Source organism: Dipodomys merriami, unplaced genomic scaffold, assembly GCF_024711535.1.
Source record: "Dipodomys merriami isolate MVZ:Mamm:240054 unplaced genomic scaffold, mDipMer1.0.p SCAF_2, whole genome shotgun sequence".
Lineage (NCBI taxonomy): Eukaryota > Metazoa > Chordata > Mammalia > Rodentia > Heteromyidae > Dipodomys > Dipodomys merriami.
Genome location: NW_027203381.1, coordinates 91,401,247 through 91,420,918, shown reverse-complemented (window position 1 = coordinate 91,420,918; position 19,672 = coordinate 91,401,247). Strand labels below are relative to the sequence as shown.

The 19,672-nt window shown below is 35.8% G+C and overlaps 1 protein-coding gene across 2 annotated transcripts in view; it reads left to right on the top strand.

Annotated features, from left to right (window-relative positions):
• Positions 1-19,672, top strand: part of Epha6 (EPH receptor A6) — a 772,033-nt gene that overhangs the window by 92,654 nt on the left and 659,707 nt on the right. The window contains exon 2 of one of the 2 annotated variants that reach the window (XM_070030424.1): positions 17,585-17,711. The exons of the other annotated variant lie outside the window; for it this stretch is intronic. Within the exon in view, the coding sequence (XP_069886525.1) occupies positions 17,585-17,711 (127 nt within the window). The remainder of the gene's footprint in view (positions 1-17,584; positions 17,712-19,672) is intronic. 2 annotated transcript variants of the gene reach the window in all.

The window sequence follows — 19,672 nt, the reverse complement described above, 5'->3', positions numbered from 1 at the left end:
CTGTAAATGTTACATAACCTAATTTATATTGTATGTCAAATTCTGATGTTAACCATTGTTTCTGGTAGAGGCATAAGGATCACTAGAGTAATATGAGGAAATTATTTTCGTATTGTTACTACTTATCTTAAATAAATGGTGATATAAAGAATACATTTTAGTTGCACCCTTGATTGTCTGTTATTTTTCTATAGTTTCAAATATCATTCATGCAAAAGTTGTCACTTATTTCTCTCACTTTCTAGATGAGGAATCAAGCTTGAAAATTATTCAGATATCTTTTGTCTTAATCACATCTATTTCAGTTACCCAGGATTAAATAAAAAATATTTTATTCTAGTATATGTTGTTCTTGATGAAACTATGGACCATGTATATATAAGGCTGAACATATTTCAGCAATCTGAGCATCAACATTCATACTTACAATTACAGCACATCGTTTCTAATAACTTACAAGCAGCAATTCTGTTTAATTTGAAAACAACACTATTTTTGTTCTATTTAATTTGTAGTATGCACTGTATTGCCACTTTTCAGGAGTGAAAAGTCTAGAAGTCTAGAAAGGAAGAGTAGGGAGCATTCTGTGTGTGTGTATGTGAGAGAGTGTGTGTGTGTTTATGTGTGTAAGTAAAATGCAAAGTGGCATAATGAATGCCTTTAATAAATTAACATTTAAAAATTTATTTTCTATTTTGATGTGGTATTAAATATACTAACCTTTAATGACTTATTACTTTAAAATGCTATGAATCAAGTCCTGAAAACTATGGAATACTAAAATCATAGGAGACACATTGGAATTTCTTTGGCTCAGGAACACCTAAAAGGAGAAATTGAATTTACTTATTGATTTAGAATCTTGAGAAAGAGCCCTTAGAATGTGATCAACATTGTAATGAATATCTGATTAAAGATAGAGTAAAATGAGATCTTATCTTTTGAAGGAAGAAAGGAACTGCATAAAGACAGTTCTAATAATGATAAGGGCAAGTCTTTTAGACTTCAAATTTTTAATGAGTTTTCATTGTTTTGTAAATGTTAGCATAGAGATATTAGTGGAATTAGGCTATCAATTCATAAATGTCCTTAAATATTAACTGAATATCTGAGAAATGCATGTGGCAAATTTTTTTTCCAGTCGTGGATGTGCTCACTGGGATTCTTTTTACTCAAGGCTAGTGCTTCACAACTTGAGCCACAGTGCCACTTTTGGCTTTTTCTGAATAGCTTATTTGAAATAAGAGTCTCACTGAATTTTCTGCCCTGGCTGGCTTTAAACCATGATCCTCAGTTCTCAGCCTCCTAAGTAGTTTGGATTACAGGCATAAGCCTCCAGTGCCCAGCTGTATGTGGCAATTTTTAAGAGACTCATGAAGAAAACAATGAACTAAAAGAAATCTGGTGACATATGACTTTGAGTGTGGATTAAGTAGGGAGTAAAATGGAAGAATTTTCCTTTAAAAATAGGTAGTGTTTTAGGTCTAGAATGACAAAATGCATGGAAGACTGTCTTTTACAAATTGTCTGTTATAGTATATTAGTATCACCATGAAAAGAACATCATGATTATAGCCTCAGAAGTGAATTTCAAATGTTTAGCAATCAGGAAACACAAATGTCCCTTTCTGTGAAAAATGCCCAATTTGAATAACGTAATAAAAATTTGTAATATGAAAAACATCAATGTTTTATTAATTGTAACATTTCAGTACCTGATAATCTCCAAATATGTGAGAGGTTTAGTATTCTGGGCTAATTACAATATCCTCCAAGATTCCACCATGTTTTTAATTGTTTTACCTTTAGTGGCACTGAGGTTCAGAGTCTCAAACTTATGAAGGCGTACCCTCCATAACTGGAAACTCCCTCCTTTAAGATAGGCCTCTCTCTCTCTCTCTCTCTCTCTCTCTCTCTCTCTCTCTCTCTCTCTCTCTCTCTCTCTCTCTCTCTCTCTCTCTCTCTCATACACACACACACACACACACATACACACATACACACACAACTTTTTAAAAATCTACATTTCCTTTTCTGTTTTGTGTTCTACTCCTCATCTTATTTCTTTTATCCTCATATTGGAAGTCATGATCCAATAAATTATTTTGATGATCCATTTATGATTTACACTGTAATGCATATAGTTTATAAAAAGATAATATTCTATAAATAATTATTGTTCAACATCACACAGGGAATCTATTTAAAATCTAAGTTAAAAATATTTTGAAAAACAAAAGATGCTAATAGTATATTTTTCCAATTGGATAAAATTATATTTGAAATGAACATATTAAATATGAGTGGTCTAATGTTATTATATCATGAAAAGTATGACTTTATATCATTACTGGTTTCTTTTCATACTGCTAGTGTTTTAAATCCTTAGTTTTAAGATTTGAGAATTATGGTGCAGGGCTGGGAACGTGGCTTAGTGGTAGAGTGCTTGCCTTGCATGCATGAAGCCCTGGGTTCAATTCCTCACTACCACATAAACACAAAAAGCCAGAAGTGGCACTGTGATTCAAGTGGCAGAGTGCTAGCATTCAGCAAAAGAAGCTCAGGGACAGTGCCCACGCCCAGAATCAAAGCCCCAGGACTGGCAAGAAAAAGAAAAAAAAGAAAAGAAAAGAATTATGGTGCAATAAATTTAAGAGTAAATGTATTTTATGCGATAAAGTGAGAACATATAAAGGAATTTTTTGTAGCTGCCATTCTCTATATTGTGAACTTGCTTGACCATTAAGTGTGTATACAGACATCAGATAAAAGTAGGGAATAAATTAAGTATCATACATGTTTAATTTTATACTTTGTCATATTAGAAAGCTTTTGAAATGGTTTACTTAGTATTTTATACTGTGTTTTACATCGATAAAAGTGTTGCACAGTTGACTTTAATGTTTTAGTGAAAATAAATGTCCTGTTTTAGTGAAAATAAATGTCCTTTTTATACTTTGAACTTTAGCTTCAAGTATCCGTAAACCATAGAGGAATAATATATGCACATCTAATTATATTTGTAGAATATAGAGACAAGTTAGCAAAAACATATACTTTAAAGAGGTAATAAAGCAAAGCATTTGCACATAATCACACCATGAAAGATTATGCTTGAGAATAAAGCAAATGACAAGAAATTTTGTCACACAATTTTAGTTTTAACTAGGAAAAATATTTATAATTGTGGAACTAGTAAATTTCTTATAACTGTAACATTTGGATTATATTTGTGTAATTTGTGTAATTGTTAACATATATAGAAACTTCATTGCTTTGATATCTTGAATCATAAATGAGGTATTTCTCAAGTCAAATATCTCATCTTGATTTTATAAAATTGTGCTTTCAGAATTTTTTTTTTACCATTTTCAGAGATATTTTCCCTAAACATTTTAGTCTTTAATCCTCAACTCAGTTACTTAGAAATATTTCTTATTCATTAAAAATGTATGGATTCCAGTTGTATATTTAGAATCAAGAAATAATTAAAAAGTTTAAGCAATATCATGAATTTAACTTTTTTTTTTTTTTTTTTTTTTTTTTTTTTTTTTAGAATGAGTTTGTGACTTTATTTTTTTTTTTTAATTTTTTTTATTGTAGAGATACTATACAGAGGGTTACAGTTACATGAGTGAGGTAATGAGTACACTTCCACTTCCTCTTGAACATTGTTACCCCCTCCATTGTTTTCCCCCTACCATCCCCTCCCTCCCTCCCTTCCCCAAGGTTCTTTTTTTTTTTTTTTTGATCGTGATTAAGTGATTACTTAATTTCCGGAAATTCACAGTATTGTGGAATAATGATGCTCATTTAAAGTCACAAGTTCATTCTAACTTTCCTGGAGCAAATTGTCTATCACAGTCTGTAATATATAACGGTGCTCATATGTTATATACCATATATGTGATCAGCAGCATGGGGATATTTAGTAGTGGTTCAACCAGATGAGTGGGAGTTCTTTGTTTCTTAAGTCCTGTTAGTTTTGTCATATCACCTAACATTTTGGATTCATCATCCACTTATCAGGGAGACCATGTACTGTTTGTCTCTTCGTTCTTGGCTTACCTCGCTCAACATGATTCCTTCTAGCTCCATCCATTTCCCTGCAAATGCCATTATTTTGTCATTTCTAATGGCTGCATAATATTCCATTGTGTATAGATACCACAATTTTTGGATCCATTCATCTGTGGTGGGGCATCTAGGTTGTTTCCATATCCTAGCTATTGCGAACAGTGCTGCAATAAACATGGAGGTGCACGTGTCCTTGTATATTGGTTCCTGTTGTTCAGGGTAGATGCCTAGAAGTGGTATGACTGGGTCGTAAGGGAGGTCAATCTTTAGCTTTCTAAGGACCCTCCAGACTGCTTTCCAAAGTGGTTGTATGAGTGTACATTCCCACCAGCAGTGTAATAGCGTTCCTCGTTCTCCACATCCCCTCCAGCATTTGTCGTTGGCTGATTTGTGGATGTGGGACATTCTGACTGGGGTAAGGTGGTATCTCAGGGTTGTCTTTATTTGCATTTCCTTCACCACCAGGGATGATGAACATTTCCTCATGTGTTTCTTTGCCATTTTTATTTCTTCATTTGAGAAGTCCCTCTTTAGTTCCCTTGCCCATTTAGTAATTGGTGTGTTGGGTTTGGGAGGGATTAGTTTCTTGAGTTCCCTGTATATACAGGATGTTAACCCCTTGTCTGATATATTGCTGGTAAATATTTTTTCCCAATTAGTTGGTTGTCTTTCTAGCTTGGTTGCGATAGCTTTATCTGTGCAGAAGCTTTTTATTTTAAGGTAGTCCCATTTGTCGAGTCTCTCTCCAATTTGTTGTGACCCTGGGACTCTGTTCAGGAAGTTCCTTCCTGTGCCTATTAGTTCAAGTGTCTCTCCTACTCTGTCCTGCAGTAGTTTCAGAGATTCAGGTTTAATGTTAAGGTCTTTAATCCATTTTGAGTTGATGTTGGTGCATGGTGATAGGCTGGGGTCCACTTTTAGTTTTCTGCATGTGGCTGCCCAGTTTTCCCAGCACCAGCGGTTGAAGAGGCTGTGTTTCTTCCATTGTATGTCTTTGGCTCCTTTGTCGAATATCAGCTGGCTGTAGGCCTGTGGATTTATTTCTGGATCTTCTATTCTGTTCCATTGGTCTTCGGGTCTGTTTTTGTGCCAGTACCACGCTGTCTTTGTTATTATAGCTCTGTAGTAGAGTTTGAAGTTCGGCATGGATAGCCCTCCCATATTGTCTTTATCCCCTAGAATTGTTTTGGCTATTCTAGGTCTTTTGTTGTTCCATATGAATTTTTGGACTGTTTTCTGTATTTCAGTGATGTACGTCATTGGGATTTTAATAGGAATTGCGTTGAATTTGTATATTAGTTTTGGAAGTATTACCATCTTTACTATATTAAGTCGGCCTATCCAGGAGCATGGGAGGTCTTTCCATTTCCTAGTGTCTTCTGCAATTTCTTTCTTTAACTTTTTATAGTTCTCATTAAATAGTTCTTTTACATCTTTGGTTAGGTTAATTCCTAAATATTTTATTTTTCGGGAGGTTATTGTGAATGGGGTTGCTCCCTTTATTTCCCTCTCTTCCTGTACATTATCAGTGTATAGGAAGGCAACTGATTTTTGTGGGTTTATTTTGTATCCTGCTATTTTGCCAAAGTGATTTATGATTTCTAAGAGTTTGGGGATGGAGTTTTTGGGATCGTGGAGGTATAGTATCATGTCGTCTGCAAAAAGGGATAGTTTAACTTCTTCTTTTCCTATGCGGATCCCTTTAATGTCTTTTTCTTGCCTTATTGCCCTGGCTAAGGGTTCTAGGACTATATTGAAGAGGAGTGGAGACAGTGGGCATCCTTGCCTTGTTCCTGATTTTAGGAGAATTGGTTGTAGCTTTTCCCCATTAAGTATAATATTGGCTATTGGTCTGTCATAAATGGCTTTTATTGTTTTTAGAAATGTTCCTTCTATTCCTATTTTCTCCAGAGCTTTTAGCATGAATGAATGTTGAATTTTGTCAAAGGCCTTTTCTGCATCTGTAGCGATAATCATGTGATTCTTGACCTTGGCTCTGTTGATATGTTGGATTACATTTATTGACTTACGTATGTTAAACCATCCCTGTGTCTCTGGGATGAAGCCTACCTGGTCATAGTGAATTATTTTTTTTATGTGTTTCTGGATTCTGTTAGCTAGAATCTTGTTAAGGATCTTTGCATCTGTGTTCATCAAGGAGATTGGCCTGTAATTCTCCTTTTTGGTTGGGTCTTTGCCTGGTTTGGGGATGAGTGTGATATTGGCTTCGTAGAATGAGTTTGGGATAGCTCCTTCCTTCTCTGTTTCTCTGAAGAGCTTGAGGAGTATGGGTATTAGTTCTTGTTTAAAGGTCTTATAGAATTCTGCTGTGAATCCATCTGGTCCTGGGCTTTTTTTTGTTGGAAGACTTTTGATAGCTTCCTGTATCTCATTATAGGATATTGGCTTATTTAATTGGTTAACTTCTTCTTTGCTCAGTTTGGGCAACTTGTATTTCTCTAAAAATGCATCCATTTCTGCCCGATTTTCTTCCTTTAGAGAGTATAGCTTTTGAAAGTAGTCTGTTAGAATTGTTTGGATATCTTGGGTACGTGTGGTGATGTTTCCCGTGGCATCCCTAATCCTATTAATATGGGTTTCCTCTCTTCTTTTTTTAATTAATCTAGCCAATGGGCCATCAATTTTGTTTATTTTTTCAAAGAACCAGCTTTTTGTTTGGTTTATTTTGGTTATGGTTTTCTGATTTTCTAATTGGTTAATCTCTGCTTTTAATTTGGTTATCTGGCTTCTTCTAGTAGCTTTAGGTTCCATTTTTTCCTGTTTTTCTAGCTGTTTTAATTGCAACATGAGATTATTTACTTGGTCTGTCTCCATTCTCTTGATGTGGGCACTGAGGGCAATAAATTTGCCCCTCAGGACTGCTTTTGCTGTGTCCCACATGTTTCTTTGTGAGGTGTTTTCATTTTCATTGAGTTGTAGGAAATGCTTTATTTCTTCTCTGATCTCTTCTGTTATCCAGGCATTGTTAAGGAGTGTGCTGTTCAATTTCCATGTATTGGAGAAATTTCTGCGGTATGCTTTGTTATTGAGAGCTAGCTTGATTCCACTGTGGTCAGATAGGATACAGGGGATTATGTCGATCCCTTTGTATTTGCTTAAGTTCCTTGCATGAACTATGATATGGTCTATTTTGGAGAAAGTTCCATGAGCTGCTGAGAAGAATGTGTACTGTGTTGTTTTAGGGTGAAATACTCGGTAGATGTCAGTTAATTCCGCTTGCAGTATGGCCTCTCTTAATTCGGTAGCTTCTTTGCCAATCCTCTGGTTGGTAGACCTGTCCTTTGGTGAGAGTGGTGTGTTAAAGTCTCCTAGTATTATCGTATTGGGATCTATTTTATTCTGTAAGTTTGAGAGCATTTGTTTGACATATCTGGGTGCACCAATATTTGGGGCATATAAGTTGATGATGGTTATATCCTCCTCTTGGATTGTTCCCTTTATTAATATGTAGTGTCCGTCCTTGTCTTTCTGTACTGATTTTAATGAAAAGTTTATTTTGTCAGATATCAGGATAGCTACACCTGCTTTCTTACTGGGGGCGTTTGATTGGTAGATCCTTTTCCACCCCTTCACTCTGAGTTTGTTTGTATGTTTGGCTGAGAGGTGGGTCTCCTGAAGGCAACAGATGGATGGGTCTTGTTTTCTTATCCAGTCCTCAGTTCGTTTTCTTTTAATTGGCGAATTCAGCCCATTTATATTAAGAGAAAGTATAGAGAGATGCATTGTTGTCCCTGCCATTCCGTTTTCCTAAGTTTTTCTTTTTTCCTTTCCTCCTGTGCTTGCTCAGTTAGACTGTGAGTAATGCCTGTTTGGGGCAGGCCCCAGTTCCTGGCTGCTTTCTTCAGGTTGTGTCCCCCCTCTTAGAATTCTTTGTAATGCTGGCTTAATGTTTATGAATTCATTTAGTTTTTCTTTGCTATTAAAAGTTTTCAGTTCTCCATCAAATGTGAATGCTAGCTTTGCCGGGTAGATCAGTCTGGGTTGGCAGTTATTGGCTCTCAGGGCTCGTATGGTGCTTTCCCAGGCTTTTCTTGCATTCATTGTTTGTGTGGAGAGATCTGCAGTAATTCTTATTTTTTTCCCATTGTAGTATAGCTCCTTCTTCATTTTTGCTGCATGCAGGATTGTTTCCTTATTATTCAGATCTATCATTTTTACTATAATGTGTCTAGAAGTGTTTCTCCTGGGGTCTTGCTTGTTGGGTGTTCGATAAGCTTTTGTGATGTAGTTAAGATGGTCGTTTTTGAGGTGGGGAAAATTTTCATTGATTATCTTGTTAAATAGGTGTTGCATTCCCTTGCTCTGGAATTCCTCACCTTCGTCCACTCCAATTATGCGAAGGTTAAATTTTTTAGCATTATCTGCTTGCTCTTGAATATCCCTTTGGTTTAATTTGAGTAATTTTTCCATATCTGTCACTTTTTGGTCCAGTTGGTGTATTCTGTCTTCTGTATCTGACACTCGACCTTCCATTTCATTCACTCTGTTGACAGTGGCTTCTATTGTGGTTTGCATGGAGGAAATGGATCCCTTTATGGATTCAATGTTGGTTCTCAGAGTACTGATCTCACCTCTCAATGAGGTATGCATTACCTCTAATTTGGCGTTTATCTCACTTCTTACTGAGGTTTGTGCAGCTTCTATTTTTGCATGCATCTCTTGTTTGATACCCTGTATCTCTTTGGATAGTTCATCCTTGTGCTCTTTCAATTTCTGATAAATTTCTCGCTTTATTTCTTGAGTCATTGCCTCCAGCAACCCTTGGAAGTAGCCTTTGTCTTCCATTCCTGCTTTGCTCCCACTGGGGCTCTCCCCTGTGTGGCTGCTGGCTTTTGAGGTGAGCTTGCTGTCCTGGGTGGTAGTAAACCTTGTGATTTTTCTCTGTGATTTTCGCATGGAGGTTCAGGAGACTGCTCTTCAATTTTGTTTTGGTGTGTCTGTCTTTGCTTGGTTGCTGATTCTGTATTGGTAGAGAGAGTCTGTGCCTGATCTGGGTTCTGTTGGGAGCCTATTTCCAGCTGCTATTCTGACTTACTTAGGATTCTCAGCTCTCTGCTGTAGATTGCTGACAGTTCCCGCCTTTGGAAGGGTTGAGCAGCCTAGACTGCTTGTGTTTGCTCCTACGGGTGCTCTTGTGAAGAACAGATGCTCTGGATGCACTCTCCCAAATGCTGGAGTCTGCTATGGGCTCCTGATGTGTTTTTGTTTATTTGTTTTGGGCTGGTTGTGGGCTTGAACTCTAGGTTTGGGTGCTGTCCCTCAGCTTTTCAGCTCAAGGCTGGCACCCTACCGTTTGAGCCACAGCACCACTTCTGACCCTTTTTGCTTTTGTGATGCTGAGGAATCAGATGCAGGGCCTCATACATCCAAGACTATCACTCTATTGCTGAGCCGCCTTAACAGTCTGAGCTCCTGCTTACTATCAGGTGCTGGCAGCCTGTGTTGCCCAATTCCCAGTCTAGGGTATATGGGTGGAGTTTTGGTGGGGTTTGGGCTTCTCTTGTCCTGGGCCTCCAGGTCTTTTGTTGTCACAGGCGTGCTTCCCAGGGGAGTGTTGTTTCCTGGTTTTCTCCCCTCTGTTGAGGCGTATGCTCAGCTTTTTACTTCAATTGGGAGGAGTTGGTTGTGTTGTTCAGGCGCCGGATCCCCGGGCTTGGTTCCGGCCCCAGCCTGGAGCGCGCTTGTTAGGCCTGTGCTGATGTGTATACCCCCTAGGTTATACAGCCTGGGGGACACAGTTCAAATTTCTTCTACTGTTGGTAGTCTTGACCCAGGGGCGCTGTTCCTGGCTTGGGCATTTAAGCTCCCTTCCAGGGGTGCTCTTGCTCTAGCCTGGCCAGCTGAGTGTGCTCCACGGGCTGGTGGAGCTCTCAAACAGTTCCCAGTTTTAGTGGGTCCTGTGGTCCGGGTGCTGGGGTAGGGAGTCTAGGTCAGGGTCTGGGGATTCCCTCCAGCTCTGGTCTCCCTTGAGGGATATACTTCCCCTGTGGGGTACTCACCCTGGAGCTGGTTGTTTCTGTGTGGTGTAGGTCGTCAGTTGTTGTTGCAATCCGGGCTGGGTTGGGCGGTGGTGGCTCTGTGTGATTCTTTTCTGTCTCTGCCTCTGTCGAAGCTGATGTTCTGAAAGTGGCCCCCTGTGTCTCTGCTGTTTCTCTGGGGCTCCCCCAGCCCCCGCCGGGCCGGCTGGCCGGCGGCTCGCGGCCAGTAAAGGTTGGGGGAGGGGTCTTCGCTTTTCTCTGTTTTGAAATTCTTTTCCTCTTTCTTTTTTGTTATTCTCCGCCTCTGGTTTTTCTCTGAGTGTTCGTCTTTTTGTTGTTGTCGGTCTCTTGGGGAGATTAAGCGTTGGAACTCGAACTCTCTTTTTGGTTGGAGAGAGCTGTGGCGTTTCCCTACTGCCCCGTCGCCATCTTGGTCCCCCCTCCATGAATTTAACTTTTAATCTTTGCTTTATTTCATAATTTTATGTCTATAAGTTTCTGAATAATGAGCAAACAGAATTTAAGATGATACTTTGTTATAAAATTACATAGTAAATTTAATCTGTTTTGAAATGCGTTTATAGTAAACCATATAAATAATGAAGAAACCAATTTGGTTTTTGTTTTTGTTTTTTTTGTCAGTCATGGGGCTTGAACTCTGGGCCAGGGCACTGTCCCTCAGCTTTTCAGCTCAAGGCTAACGCTATACCACTTGAGCCTTTCCTGCCTGGGCTGGCTTTGAACCATGATCCTCAGATCTCAGCCACCTGAGTGGTTAGGAATATAGGCATGAGGCTCCAGCACCTGGCAAAACCAATATTCTTTAAATACCCGTATCAATTTTTTTTTTTTTTACTATTAATCACATGATTTTATTAATAGAAAACCAAAATTAAGTTACTCTTCTCATTGCTATATTAATAACAACCATAGGGGCAAAAATAGCATATATTTGTTTTTCAAAAGGCATTTAACTCAAAAAAGTCTACTTTTTGGCATGGTGAAGAATATCTCATTTAGTATTTTATATAAAACTTATCAGTAAATAATATCCATTAGTAGAACACTGTTGTGTAATCCAGAGGACATAAAAAGTGTTATGAACTCTGAAATTAGAGAATCCTTTTGGAATAGTAAACACTCATAGGTTTAGGTTTGAGATCAAGGATTACTTTTACATGAATATATAAAATATATAATAAACTAGTTTTAGGAAGAATTCAATTATACTTTGTGACAGGATAATAAATTCCACAGAAGTTCATAAGAGTTCATTAATTTTATCTATAAAAGAATGTTGTCTTGCTTAAAAATGAGTTCTTTAGTCATTTAATTTAGCTTTAGGGAATTTTTAATATATATTTATATCTATTTTAATAAGAGAAACTATCTTTTTCAAAGTCTATTCAGGAACAGATTATAATTGACTTGTCACAATTTTTAGGTAGTGGATATTATTTAAACTTTCAAAGATATAAAAATCTATGCCTTTGGCCAAAGTAGAAATCTGAGTTTTAACAGTTCTTTCTTTAGTACTTTTCAGTTGACAAATTACTTTTCTGCAAATTCTTTGCTAAGTACAGTTTAAACTCATTTTATATTTTTGTTTGGTTCACTGTTTTCATATAAGAAAAAAATATAAAAAACCATGGTATATTTCTGAGGACAGGTCTGAAAATAAAAAAGTTCTCCTTTGTCAAGTATCAAGTTATTTCATTCAAACAATAATTGTTTTATAGTAAAATAAAACAAATTAAAATTCTGACAAAACAAAACAAAAAACCATGATCTGGATACTGTTGGCTCATGCTAGCTACTCAGGAAGGCAAGGTATGAGGATTGTAGTTCAAAACCAGTCCAAGAAAAGTCCTGGAGATTCTTTATTTTATGATTTTTTTTATTGTAAAGATACTGTACAGAGAGGTGATAGTTACATGACTAAGGCAATGAGAACATTTCCTATCGAGCATTGTTACCCCTTCATTTGCTTTTCCCCTAGTATTCCTTCCCTCCCCACCTTCTCAACTCCTTCCCCCTTCCCCCACTAGTCGTAAATTTCATTTTCAACATAGTGTCTTGTACAAATTCTTTTTAAATGTTTTTTTAATTGTGAAAATACTGTACAGAGGGGTTACAATCACATGAGGAAGGTAATGAGTACATTTCTTATCAAGCATTGTTGCCTCCTCCTTTGTTTCCCCTTCTCATCCCTTCCCATCCACCCCCCCTTCCTACTCCTCCTCTGCCTACCTCCTTCCTACCTCTCCTCCCCCGCTGCCCCAAAGTTGTAAAGTTCGTTTTTCAACATAACGATTTGTACATCTCATTGTTGCAATGGGTCCACCTGTATCCCTATTTAAATGATTTGTTTGCAATAACTAATATATGTCTGAGCCAAGCAGAAAAGATCAGATAAGTTGATGATAGGTGAAATGAACCCCAAGATAAGTATTCAAAAGTTTTTGCTATCATGCAACTGTTTCTAACATATTTATAAGATGATTTCTTTGTTGCTTTTTTATGTCCCTCCCCCACGGCATAACCCCCTTGCTTTCACTGTATTTGATGTTGGTATAATTTATGGAGGGGAAGGGAAAAAATAAATCATTTAAATAGGGATACAGGTGGACCCATTGCAACAATGAGTACATTTCTTATCAAGCATCGTTGCCTCCTCCTTTGTTTTTCCCTACCATCCCTTCCCTCCCATCTCCACAGCTACACTCCCCCCCCCACACCTAAATTGTAAAGTTCGTTTTTTGACATAGCCTCTTGTACATCTCATTGTTGCAATGGGTCCACCTGTATCCCTATTTAAACAATTTGTTTTTTCCCTTCTGCTCCCCAAATTATACCAACATCAAATACAGTGAAAACAGGGGTTATACCGTGGGGGAGGGACATACAAAACAACCAAAAAATCAAATGGTACCTTATAGATACCTTAGAAACAATAGGAAGAAAGAAAAAACACTTATGTCCTTATCTTGGGGTTCATTTGGCCTAACATCGTCTTATCTGACCTTTCTGCTTATCTCAGATATATACTAGTTATTGCAAATAAGGGAAACCATGTAACCAGCAAAAATCTGGAAGTGGCTTATACCAACATCAAATACAGTGAAAACAGGGGTTATACCGTGGGGGAGGGACATACAAAACAACCAAAAAATCAAATGGTACCTTATAGATACCTTAGAAACAATAGGAAGAAAGAAAAAACACTTATGTCCTTATCTTGGGGTTCATTTGGCCTAACATCGTCTTATCTGACCTTTCTGCTTATCTCAGATATATACTAGTTATTGCAAATAAGGGAAACCATGTAACCAGCAAAAATCTGGAAGTGGCTAAAATGGTAGAATGCCAGTCACCCATGAGCAATAAAACCAATCAAGAGTTTGTGGCCCCGAGTTGAAACCAAAGAACAAAACAAAAATGCATTGTAATAATCTTACTAAGTAAATATCAGTAAGTATCAGTAAATATCTGAGACCTTGTAAAAATTCAACTGTGTAAACATTTTATTCTGTGTTTAAATTTTGATCTCTCCAGATTTAGAAGATATATTCAATATTCAATCCTTGACAAATTCCTGTTTTGTAGATAAATTGAAAGGCTTTTGTTTGCTTATGTTATAAATGATCTTGATTTTTTTTTACCTCTCACTTGAAGACTTTTCACAGTTTCCAATCTCAGACTACATCTATATTATAGAAGGTTTTTCCAATGGCTCAGGTTGAGATTATTCTCTTGAAATATCTGAAAAATCATGGCCATCAGTTACCTTCACTCTTGAAATTTCTATCATTGAATTACAGTTTTATTTTCACAACAATGCTGTATCCCCACTATAACAGTAGGCCAATAAAGAGCTACTCTTACAAAATATGAAATACATTTTCCTTCTAAGTGGGATTCATCCAACTGAGGGAGAAACAAATTCCTACAAAATTAATGTTTCTAACGTATCTATAAGGTACCACGTGATTTTTTGGTTGCTTTGGAAGTCCCTCCCCTACAGTATAACCCTTAATTTCACTGTATTTGATGTTGGTATAATTTGGGAAGGGGAAGGGAAAGAACAGATTGTTTAAATAGGGATACAGGTGGACCCATTGCAACAATGAGATGTACAAGATGCTATGTCAAAAAAACATACTTTACAATTTAGGTGGGGGGGGGAGTGTAGTCGTGGAGATGGAAGGAAAGGGATGATAGGAGAGAAAAACAAAGGAGGAGGCAACAATGCTTGACAAGAAATGCTCTCATTACCTTGCTCATGTAACTGTAACCCCGCTGTATAGTATTTTTATAATAAAAAACTTATTAAAAAAGAAAGTTATTTTGAAATAGAATACTTTGACTTTTTGTTTAGAAAGTTAATAAGCATGGCAGTTTTGTCAATTTCAATCAGGTGTTCTTTCCTTGAAGACTACTTGAATCTTCTGTAGAGTTTGATATTTAATTTTTATTCAATTTTATTCTGACATCTCATTGGAGAAATTATATTAATACATTTGGCAAAATTAATTTACTTGTGAATTTTTTCTTCAGTTAGCAGTAATTTGCTTTTCAGATTTATGTAAATATATTATGTTCTTTATTTTTATTCTTTTTTGATTGTTTGATTTTTTAAAATTTTATTGTATAGATGCTGTACAGAGGGGTTACAGTTATCATGAGTAAGGTAATGAGTAAGGTACATTTCTTGTTGAGCATTGTTCCCTCCTCTTTGTTTTTCTCTTATTATTCCTTCCCTTCCCCCTTCCCTATTTCTTCCCCCCTTCCAAGCTGTAAAATTCTTTTCCAACATAGTGTCTTGTGAGTATAATTGTTGCAATGGAACATCCTGTGTCCTTGTTTCAGTATTCTGTTATTCCCCTTTACCTCCCCAAATTAGATTAATGTATATATATTAGATGCAGGGTAATAACAGGGAATAGACCATAGGGGGAAGAACATACAAAAGAAACAAAAAAATCACATAGTACATTAAAAACAGCAACAAAGCAAGGGTATTCTAAAGCTACAAGTACAACTATGTTTATGGCAGTATTATTCACCATAGCTAAGATATGGAACCAATCCAGATGCCCCTCAGTACATGAAGGGATCAAGAAAATGTGATATATAATACTATGCTTCCATCAGAAAGAATGACACCACCCCATTTGTTAGGAAATGGATAGACTTGGAAAAATTGTAGTAAGTGAAATAAGCCAGACCTTAAGAAATATAGGTCCCAGGCTTTCCCTTATTTGCAATAATTAGTATGTGTTTAGGATAATTTTATCTGATGAGCAGAAAAACTTAAAGGCTATGTATATCTGACCACATAAGATCATGCTAAGTGAAATGAATCCCAAAATAAATTATTGTATTAATCATGTCTTTGTTTAGAATGAATGATCAAATAGAATATAACAAGTAAACAGATAGCTTTGTTGGATTTGTGTTTGCGTAAGAAAAAGTACATATTAAGAAACTATAATTTTATTCTCTGCATCATAGTTAAGTTGGTATAAAATATTTGCAAAAATTACTGATCTGTTTATTATTTTATAGTATTTTCAAGTATGATAAAGTTTGTATAAATTATGAGATAGGAGAAGGCAGTTAGAATGGCAAATGCCATTAAGTATCTCCTATTGCAGTATTCAATTGCAGAAGGATTACAATTACATGAAAATTGCTATATAATTCAAATGTCCTTTTCCTACAATATTGTTAGATCCTAAATATGAAAATAGAGATCATAAAAAGTTCTTTAAATTTGATAGTTTTCAATAATTATCATTGCTACTCAAATCATAAAATTTAGACTTCAGTATTAGTGTTTTTAATATATTAATGCCAAAAAAGATATGAAATAATAACATTTGCAATTTAAGTCATTCATAATTGTTTGTTCTCTTGTTTAAACATAACTTGTACAAGTTTAAATGACTAAAAGCATTACAGTTAATGGCTACACTTTCAGCAGCTTTGGTTGTTTGTTTTTATGTATCCTGAAAACTATATTCCACATTAACAATATTTTCAAGAAAATACTCTTAGTAAATTATCAATAGTTATATAATCAACATTATGGAAGTACTTCAAATCAAAATACATTTTATATTGTGATTAATTGTTGATTATTTGAATGAATTAAAAATTATATACACTCCTAGAGTATATCCTTTTAATATAATTTGTTATGTTTGAATTTTGGCTTAACACATACATATGCCTATATATTTGTGTGTTTGGGATAAACGTACTCAAATATATACGTCTATATATATATATGTAACTTTTACATAAATACATATATATTCACTTTCCTTTTTCACATGAAAATAAAATAAATATTTTTTATTTTTTTAAATAATATTTATTGTTATTATAGAGGTGATGTACAGAGGGATTACAATTACATGAGGCAGGTGATAAGTGTACTTCCTTTCTTATTTATTTATTTATTGTGAAAGTACAGTACAGAGGGGTTACAATTACATGAGCAAGGTAATGAGTACATTTGGTTTCAAGCATTGTTGCCTCTTCCTTTGTTTCCCCTTCCCATCCCCTTTCCAATATCCTCCCCCCCTCTCCGCCCCGCCCCGCGCCAAAGTTGTAAAGTTCGTTTTTTGACATAGCATCTTGTACATCTCATTGTTGCAATGGGTCCACCTGTATCCCTATTTAAACATTTTTTCCCTTCTCCTCCACAAATTATACCAACAGTATTTCCTTTCTTACAGTGTCTCCACTTCCTTCATTCTCTCCCAGTCCCTTCTTCCCATCTCCCCCTAAAACTTATATAGTTCACTTTCACCAGTGTCCAGTGAGCTCCACTGATGCGCTTTTCACCTTTTCCCTCAAGTTCTGTGTCCTTCCCCCAACCCTCCTGAAGATGTACACTTGAATACACCATTCATAAGGAAAAGAAGATGGAATCGTAAAATAGAAAACTTTAAAAAATTAATAATTAAAAGAAATAGAGAAGTCTTTGTTTTCACACCTTGGAGTTCATTTTGATACACACACACACACACACACACACAGTTTTATGTGATATGCTCTTTAAAACATATTTTATATGTTGAGGTTATCCAAGAACATTATTGAAATACAGTTTTTAAACTCAATTTGTAAAGATAGCCATCAAATGTCCTAGTGTATAATGAAGCATCATTGTTCTTTTTAAGGGGAATTTGAATAAATAGTTCAGCTTTCTTTAGAAATTGCATATATGTATGTATATATATATATATATATATTACTTTTATATTTGATGCACACATCCTAATCTCAAATCCTTCCTAATTTAATTTAATAAAGCCTAATTCCATATTTCACTTGAGAATATTGAGACTTTGACACAGGAGGACTCCTCAATGGAAGTGAATTTTTCATGTCATACCAGATAGTGCCCTCCCCATGCAAATTTGCTAACACAGTATGGAAAAAGAAAAACCCTCCTAAGGAAAATAGCTTGATATAGCTTTCCTATACTTTTCCAGACCAACTTTCAACACTGCTAAAAGGGGGGAAAGTTCAAGAAGGCACAGAAGAGCCGGCCTCAGCAGACCCCGTGTTACGCTGGTACCTCTCCCCTGGATGTGCATGCTGCAGCTCCATAGGAGCCAGGTTGGAAAAGTTCCCAGGAGGATGGCATGTTCCTGCTAAGATAGACTTTTACTTAGAGAGAGCTTTTCCTGTGGCACTTTGTATTTTTTAGGCCCCAGAACTGAGTACACATAAAGCACTCATTTAACTTAGAACTTAGCATATGTTTTTGTTTTGTTTTGTTTTATTTTCACTTTGAATACTGGGAACAGATGTTTAGCTTTTTACCAAAAAAAACTATTTTTTTGAAATACCATGGGTTTAAAGCATGCAAACTTTACTAACGTTAAAAAAATTATGCACAAAATTTGATACAAAATTTTAGAAAAGAACATTGAAAAATTCAATATAGTTAACACATGATAGAATACAAAATTTGTACATTTTAAAATTTCATCAAATTTTGCAAGCTCTTCTCTGCATACTGTATGAATATCAATTTGTAATAATTATTTTTATATAACTCTAAGGGATTTCTTGATATTGCTTTTGAGCTTAAGTGAACATTTGAAAGTACTATGAATTTATATGTTTTTGCAGAGTTTGACAAGAGTTTTCTTTGCACAAATCCTACTTCTTCATCATTCCACATCAGAGTAAAGTAGTCATAACTCACAAGCCTGCACCGACACCTCACTGTCACTCAGAATTCGTTAAGATTCAGTCTTAGAAGTAAATATTTTATAAGTCTGGGGTGGTTCTATTGCCCCAAATCTCTGTGCTCAATATGGTCATTTCTCCATCCTGCCTAACCCCTGGCAATATTTGCCAGCTTACTGTTTTGTCTTTTCCAAAATGTTGTACAGTTCGAATCATACACTGTGTAGCTTTTCATTATTGATTTTTTTCACCTTTATGTATTTACAAACTGAAACAAGTCCTCCTCCTCCCCCTCCCCCCTCCCACCCTCCCCCCACCCCCCCTCTCCTCCTCCTCCTCTTCCTCCATTATTAATTTTTGCTAGCTTTGAGGCTTCAACTCCAGGCCTCATGATCTCACTAATCTTTTCAGCTCACAGCTGGCATTCTACCACTTGATCTATGCCTCCAGTTCCAACTTTGGGTTGGATAATTGGAGAAAAGAGTCTTGCAGAGCTGCGTGATTGAGCTGGCTCTGCACCTCAATCCTCAAATTTCACACTCCTCTCACAAATAGCCAAGATTATAGCCACTGGTAACACAACTTCTGATGCTTCATTTCTATTTCACACTAAAGAACAGTCCAATATCCTGTGTATTTTGGGAATTTTGAAATTAGAAAGCTTGGAAATAGTTTTCTGAACCATATTCAAACAATTGTGAGGGCAAAAATGAGAAGTTTGGGAATATATTGGCAAAATTTACCTTCATATGTCACTTAAAAAGAAATATAGTAATTTAAAAGATAGGCTATTTTATAAATAATTATTTTTATATTTCACTTATTGGTACTCTATAAGTTATCAGCTCAACTTTACTACTGCTTACCAATAAGCTTAAAGGAAACTAATTTTTGTTTTGTTTTGTGACTACAATGCTTATTCTGTGTGGTTCATGTCTGGTCTTGGTATAATTTTTGATACCTTTAAATGTATTTTAAAATTCTCAGATTAGTAAATTGCTTAAATTATAGAAATATGTTACAGTAATGCTATTCATGTTGCTTTGCATCTCTGAATGCTAGGAAATAAAATATTAGATAATTTTAAGGTCAATTAATTTTGAGAAAACTATGTCAAGCATTTAAAATGCAATTACATTTTAATAAAAATTAAATAAATTGTATCTCCTTCACATTCTATAATACATTCATGGTAGAAGGCAAGTCTTGATATCAAATTAGTGATATTTTTTGGCTTCAGATGTGCCTCTTAAACCATAAATTAAAAAAAAAAAACAAACAAACAAACAAAAACCAGAGCCTTGTGTGATAGTGAATGCCTGAAACTCTGGCTACTTGGGAGGATTTCAGTCTAAGGCTGAATCCCTAACTGTGAAATTCTA